We start from the raw sequence: 7,172 nt of genomic DNA on the forward strand, positions 1-7,172 counted from the left end.
AGGGAGTGAGGCCACGGCTTGCACCAGGCTGGAGCAGTACAGGGGGGTAAGAGGTGGAAATACGTGCAGGATGCGTCTTGAAAGTAAATCCAAAAGAAGGTGCTGAGTTCGATTACCAAAGGAGAGTGGATAAGAGGGAAGACAGGGCTCAGGACCGTGCCACGCTATATACAGTTGGAGCCAGCAAGGCAGCCTAGAGCCCCCATCTCCTCCCCACCCGGCCCGGGCAACTACATATCCCAGCATCGCTCGCTCGAGCCGCGGGAAGGGGAAAAAAAAAAAAGTTTGGGCCAAGCATTCCCGGAATGCGCTTCCTGCTGGCGCGGAGAACTGGGGGTGGGGGTGGGGGGGTAGGCGGGGAGGCCCGGGCGGGGCGGGGAGGCCGGGCGGGGCGGGGAGGGCGGGGGGCGGCGCGGCCGGAGCCCGGGGCGCGCACTCGGCCCGGCCCGGGCCCCAGCATGGCCGAGCCGCTGCTCAGGAAAACCTTCTCCCGCCTGCGAGGCCGGGAAAAACTTCCCCGGAAAAAGTCGGACGCGAAGGAGCGCGGTGAGCAGAGGAGGCGGCGGAGGAGGGGGCGCCGAACCCCGCCCTGCCCGGGAGATGGTCCGGGAGCCCCAAGGCGCGGACGACTAGGGGGTGGGGGGAGCCCCGCGGAGCCCCCTGAGGCCCCGGGTGGGGGACCGAGAGCGGGCAGGGGTCCTGGCAGGAAGGAGCTGGGCAGGGGGGAGAGGGGGCGCAAACCGTTATGTGCGCCTGGCCTGGGATGCCAGCGCTGCGGGTTCCTTGCGAGGCCCAGGAGGGGGCCTCGCCCCTGACAGGAAATGGGCCCGAGACCGAGCGCCTGGAGGGCGGAGGGGAGGAGGAGTTGGGAAACTGGCAAACGGGCCCAGTCAGGCCAGGCTGGGACACCCTGCACCCTGGAGACCCGGGATGGAAGATGGGTAGCCACCTCCTGCAGAGGAGGGAGAGAGGCGGTGCATCAGCCACAGTGGCCACCCCCTAAACCCCCTCCCTCCTATAAACCAGTGACTGCAGTTGCGCCCACCTTAGGCAGCCCTAGGATATTGTTCCTTTTAGATGGGTGGGGAAACTGAGGCATGGAACAGTTGGGTCATTTGTCCAGAGCCAATGAAGTGACTTAAACAGCTCTTTGGACATGCTACTAATAGAGACCCCCGAGACAGGGTCAAGGGCATTGGAAATCAGAGTTGACCAGATGAGAGAGTCTACCAGCAAACAAGACAAGACCTTAAGGAACTGGGAGCTGCGTGGGCCAGAAAGTCCCAGGAAGGAAGGAGTTAAAGGAGGGAGGCCTGATGACTCCAGGATCTGACCTTCTCCCCACCCGTCCCTTCCCAAAGATTCCCAAGTTTCCTAGAGCAGGGAGAAGGGACAGGGGTGCCCACGCACAAACACAGACAGGAAACAGCCCAGGATGTCAGAGAAGGGAGGATGGAGCAAAGCGGAGGCCCCAAGGCATTGACCATGGGGATCTGGACTGGGCTGAGAGACAGGGCTCACTCCAGGGTGGGGGCAGAGCCTGGAAGACCAGGCGAGGGGTGGGCGGTGGGGGGAGCGCTATAGAAAAGGAGGGCTAAGGGAGGCCCGAGCACTAGTTGTCGTGCCTGCTCCTGTCTTCCGAAAGGAGCAAGGCAGCCTTCACTGTGGGTTATATGCTTGACCATAACTTGGACACCTAAGAAGCAGTCCCCACGCCGAGCTCTCTGACGCCTCCCTGGAGGAGGGCATTGACTCCCCCCATTTCACAGGAGGACACTGAGGTTCAAAGATGGAAAGCAACTTCCCCAAAGCCACCCAGTAAGAAGGGACAGGGACAGAGCTCCATGCCAGGGGTGGGAGGTAGAGTTGAGAATGTGGGCCCCAGTCCTGGAGAAACCCCACTGGACCCCTGAGGCTGAAGGGCAGAGGGACACCGTTTGGGACCCCCAGGGATGAAGTGGGGGCAGGCTGTAAGCTGGCAACCAATGAGATTGCTGGGTTGCCCCTGCCCATTCCAAACAAACATGTGGAGTGAGTGCCAGTACTGTGTGCACCCCAGCCATGGCCCCTGCTGGGGAAAGAGCCAGCAGGCTGGGGCTGCACTGGGGGCAGCAGAGGGGTAGCTGGGTCTCACTCCCCTTGCTCTCTGCCAGGCCGCCCAGCCCAGCGCCCGGAGCCCAATCCTCCAGAGCCAGAGCCCCAGGCCCCTGAAGGGTCCCAAGCTGGAGCAGAGGGGCCCCCAAGCCCTGAGGCATCTCGGAGCCCAGCTCGGGGGGCCTACCTGCAGAGCCTGGAGCCCAGCAGTCGACGATGGGTGCTGGGTGGGGCCAAGCCACCAGAAGAGGCTGCTTTGGGGGCCAGGGCACCTGGCAGCGGGGAGCCCGCAGGTGAGATCTGGTACAACCCTATCCCCGAGGAAGACTCCAGACCCCCAGCACCAGAGCCCCTGGGACCACAACCAGGCTCAGCTGAGCCAGAGGGCCCAGCCTCACAAGGTGAGCACAAGCCTCATTCCTCCAGCTCCCCAAGATGACCACAAGCCTCACCCCTATCCCAAGCCCAGGCTTCTGAACTCTGAGATCTGCTATTTCTACAGCCACAGCCCCTGCAAGCCCCCCAACCAAAGCCTCCCGCACAAAGTCCCCTGGCCCAGCTCGGCGCCTCTCCATGAAGATGAAGAAGCTGCCTGATCTGCGGCGGCGACTGAGCCTGCGGGGCACCCGGGCTGGCAGAGAGCGTGAGCGAGCCGCCCCCGAGGGCTCCGTCATCAGTCGTTACCACCTGGACAGCAGTGTGGGGACCCCGGGACGGGCAGCAGGGGCTGGGGCCACAAGGGGACCTCGGGCCGGTTACCTCAGTGATGGGGACTCACCGGAGCGCCCAGCGGGGCCCCCATCACCCACTGCCTTCCGGCCCTATGAGGTGGGCCCATCAGCCCGAACACCCCCCGCCGCACTCTGGGGCCGCCTCAGCCTGCACTTGTATGGGCTGGGGGGTCTGCGGCCAGCACCTGGGGCCACCCCAAGAGACCTCTGCTGCCTACTGCAGGTGGATGGGGTGGCCCGGGCCCGAACGGGGCCACTGAGGGGGGGGCCAGACTTCCTGCGGCTGGATCACACCTTCCACCTGGAACTTGAGGCTGCCCGGCTGCTGCGGGCCCTGGTGCTGGCGTGGGACCCTGGTGTCCGGCGGCACCGGCCCTGCGCCCAGGGCACTGTGCTGCTACCCACAGTCTTCCGAGGTAGGATACCTGGCTGCAAGGGAAGAGCGGTTGGCACAGGATTCAGCCCTGCCTTTCCCCCCAGAGTGTCCAGGGTGGGGGGTGTGGCTCAGAGCAGGGGGCCAGGGCATAGGAGCCTGGCAGCCAGACCCCACAGATGCCCTTGTGTCTTCAGGGTGCCAGGCCCAGCAGCTGGCCGTGCGCCTGGAGCCTCAGGGGCTGTTGTATGCCAAACTGACCCTGTCAGAGCAGCAGGAAGCACCAGGCACAACTGAGCCCCGAGTCTTTGGGCTGCCCCTGCCATTGCTGGTGGAGCGAGAAAACCCCCCGGGCCAGGTGCCCCTCATCATCCAGAAGTGTGTTGGGCAGATCGAGCGCCGAGGGCTGCGGGTGAGCCCCCTGCCCCGTCCCAGCTGGCCCTCAGACCTACAGCCCAGGACACCCAGCATACAGAGGCCAGGCCTTCCCCACGAATACACCCTGCCTGGGACACTCCTAGGTCCAATCCCAGCTTAGACAAGGGCAGGAGGCTCCCATAGACCACAGCACCCAGCCCAGAACCCATGAGTCATCCATCCATTTAGTAATACATGGTCCCTACTGGACCTACTGGAGCTCAGAACCTGATGGAAGAAAAGACATGATTCCATGATTCCAGTAACTCACAAGTGTAAAACTGGCTGGGACAAGACTGAGGCTGGGAGAGCTTGAAGCAGGACTTGATGCTGGCTGGAGTAGTCAGAAAGGGCTTCCCAGAGGAGGTGACAAGTGAGCTGAGAAGGAGGGTGGTGGCAGGACAAATGATCCAAGCAGAGGGTTTACAGGGCCAGGTTGTTCAGGCAGCCAGGTGGGGACCCCATGATGGGTGTCAGAAGAGCAGGAAGGCAGCTGGGAAAGCCACAGCCAGCCCCTCTGCCACAGCCCACTGCCACCCTCACCCAAACCTCCAACCCCAAACCACCTGGCCCCGATCAGTCTGTAGCCCTGGCAAGAAGATCTCTCTCTGTCCCCACCCCCAGGTGGTGGGGCTGTACCGTCTGTGTGGCTCGGCAGCCGTGAAGAAAGAGCTTCGGGATGCCTTTGAGCGGGACAGTGCAGCCGTCTGCCTCTCTGAGGACCTGTATCCTGATATCAATGTCATCACTGGTCAGCAAGCCCCTTCTGTCCCCTGCCTGCTCCCTGTTGAAACTTCACCGCAAGGGAGTCCCTGTGGTCCCTCTGGGACATCACCCTTTCTGTCTAGCTTTGTTTTCACTTTCCTGTGCCTGTCCTCCTCTTCCGCCTCCCAGCCCCAGCTGACCCTTCCAGCCTCAGAAGCCAGGGGTGCCCTGACCAGAGTGGGCCCTGTGTCCACAGGCATCCTCAAGGATTATCTTCGGGAGTTGCCCACCCCACTCATCACCCAGCCCCTCTATCAGGTGGTGCTGGAGGCCATGGCCCAAGGACCCCCAAGCAGGGCACCCTCCAGCACTGAGGGCACCCGTGGGCTCCTCAACTGCCTGCCAGATGTGGAGAGGGTGAGTTGGGTCTGGTGGGAGTGGGCAGGACTGAATGAGCTGACATCAGGAGAGTGTTTCACCCGCACTGAGCCCATGATGTACACTGTCACAACCCTAGAAAGTAGGTGCTATTAGCGTCCCCACTTCGTAGCTACAGAAACCTAGGCCCAGAGCAGTTAAGTGAGTTGCCCAAGGTTGCACAGCCAGGATATCACAAAAATGCAGGCTCTGAATACAGGTCTGTAAGCCTACCACCAGGGAGGTTCTGGCTGTGGGATCCTGGAGAAGTCCTGACCCTCTGTGCCTCAATATCCTCATAGGGTATAAACCCTAAAATGGGATTAATGCTAGCCCTGCCTAACAGACAGTGGGGAGGGTTCAAATCCAAGTTCTGCCTTTCCAAAGCTAAGTTGCCTTTGTCTTCAGTCTCCTCTCCAGCAAAATAGATCATAATACTAATATCAAAGCCTGACCTCAGCCATCAACCAGCTATGAAATCTCGAGTTTTCCCACTCTGGGCCGCCTTAGTCTCCCTTCAGGTTTGACAGGGGACCAGCTTCACCCGCTTCATGATTCCCAACCGTCTTCTCTCAGGCCACGCTGACGCTTCTCCTGGACCATCTGCGCCTCGTCTCCTCCTTCCACGCCCACAACCGCATGACCCCGCAGAACCTGGCCGTGTGCTTCGGTCCCGTGCTGCTGCCCGCGCGCCAGGCACCCGCCAGGCCCCGCATCCGCAGCTCTGGCCCCGGCCTAACCAACGCAGTGGACTTCAAGCGCCACATCGAGGTGCTGCACTACCTGCTTCAGGCCTGGCCAGGTGAGCCCGCCCCTGGCCCGCGCCGCCAATCCAGGCCAGGCCGCCGCAAGGATGCTTTCTGGGCGACCAATCAGAGTCCCAGATTTCAGGCGTGCCACGCCCCTCTCGCCTGGCCCCTTGCGTGAACGGTACCTGGTAGCCTCAGCAACCCGTTCAGATTGAGCCAATCCGTGCTTGACGCGGTCAGAGACCCTGCCTCTCGACCTGCCCATCAGAGGGCCGGTTGCCGAAGCAACCAGTTCTAGCTCGGCCAGTGAAATCCCGATGCGGTCGCAGGTCCCGTCTCCCGCCGGGCCAATCAGGGGCCCGGTTAGCTAGGCGGCCAATCACGAGCCCCGCTCTTCCCCCGCAGATCCCCGCGGGGCCCCGGAGCCTCCCGACCTCGCCCCATACCTGCGGCCCAAACGGCAGCCGCCGCTGCACTTGCCGCTCTCCGGCCCCGAAGTGGTGGCGCGGCCCCGCGGCCGGGGCGGCCCTGAGAGCCCCCCGAGTAACCGCTACGCCGGCGACTGGAGCGTGTGCGGACGGGACTTCCTGCCGTGCGGGCGGGACTTTCTGTCCGGGCCGGACTACGACCACGTGACGGGCAGCTACAGCGAGGACGAGGACGAGGAGGCGGGCGAGCCGGCGGGCGCCGCGGACTTCGAAGACGACTTCGAGGCACCCTTCAACCCGCACCTGAACCTCAAAGACTTCGACGCCCTCATCCTGGACCTGGAGCGAGAGCTCTCCAAGCAGATCAACGTGTGCCTCTGAGCCAGGCGGGGCGGGACCTCGGTCACAAAGGGCCAGACTCCTGGCAGCTGAGGCGGTGCCCCGGCGACAGAGGGGACCAGGGCCGCCCGGGCCACCGTCCCAGTTGCTGGGGATTTGCCTAGTGACCAGCCGGTTGCTGAGAATCATTCCTCGTTTCCAGTGCCCAGTGGTGGGGCACTGGTTGCGAAGGCTGGGGACTGGGTACTTTCGGGACCAGCTGCTGAGGACATCTTTTCTTAGTACCAAGGGCTTCTTCCATTGCTGCCAAAAGGCACTTCTCCCGCTTGCTGGTCTGGCCTCTCTTGCCCCCTCCCCCTTGGCCAGGGAAACACCAGTTACTGTGAGCATCACCCCGAGATGGTGAGACGACACCGCCCCCACTTCCTTCTCCCCTGCCCCTCCGCCCCCCACCCCCGTCAGTCCTATGCTGCTGCCAACCAAATCAGTATTAGCTTTAAGCACCGCACTCTGCTGCTCCCTCCCCTGGAGGGTCCAAGGACTATCATGAGGTGCTATGTGAGGCAGGGTGGGGGGGAAAGCCCCTATCCTGGGCTCTGGCTGGATAAGGGGAGCCAAGGGTCTTTAGAAAAATAGCTGGCTTCCCCACCTTCTCTTCCGGGAAAACACCATGATTGCCTCAAACCAGGAAATGGAGTTAGCAGAGTCTGACCTTTCCCCTCCCCAGTTCTTCCTCCACATCCCTGAAAAAACTGAGCACTTACAAGACCTCCCTTTCGGAGGGCCCCACCTGAAATGTCAGGCTGGGGGCACTTTGGTACGGAACATATTTATTGCCTCCGTGCGTGTGTGTCTGTATGTGAGGACTAGTGTGCATGGACACGTCTGGAGCAGGCATATGGGGCTCTTTCACGGACCT

General features: G+C 62.4%; 1 protein-coding gene across 1 annotated transcript; it reads left to right on the forward strand.

The window, feature by feature from the left end:
• The first annotated feature begins 391 nt into the window (after positions 1-391).
• Positions 392-6,927, forward strand: SYDE1 (synapse defective Rho GTPase homolog 1). The gene is made up of 8 exons (XM_032313845.1): positions 392-546; positions 2,154-2,495; positions 2,597-3,241; positions 3,396-3,610; positions 4,240-4,366; positions 4,577-4,737; positions 5,314-5,539; positions 5,892-6,927. Exons 1-8 carry the CDS (start codon positions 459-461, stop codon positions 6,293-6,295), a joined length of 2,208 nt encoding a protein of 735 aa, XP_032169736.1. The 5' UTR covers positions 392-458; the 3' UTR covers positions 6,296-6,927.
• The last annotated feature ends 245 nt before the right edge of the window (positions 6,928-7,172 follow it).

The sequence above is a fragment of the Mustela erminea genome, chromosome 1 (assembly GCF_009829155.1).
Source record: "Mustela erminea isolate mMusErm1 chromosome 1, mMusErm1.Pri, whole genome shotgun sequence".
NCBI classification, from domain to species: domain Eukaryota; kingdom Metazoa; phylum Chordata; class Mammalia; order Carnivora; family Mustelidae; genus Mustela; species Mustela erminea.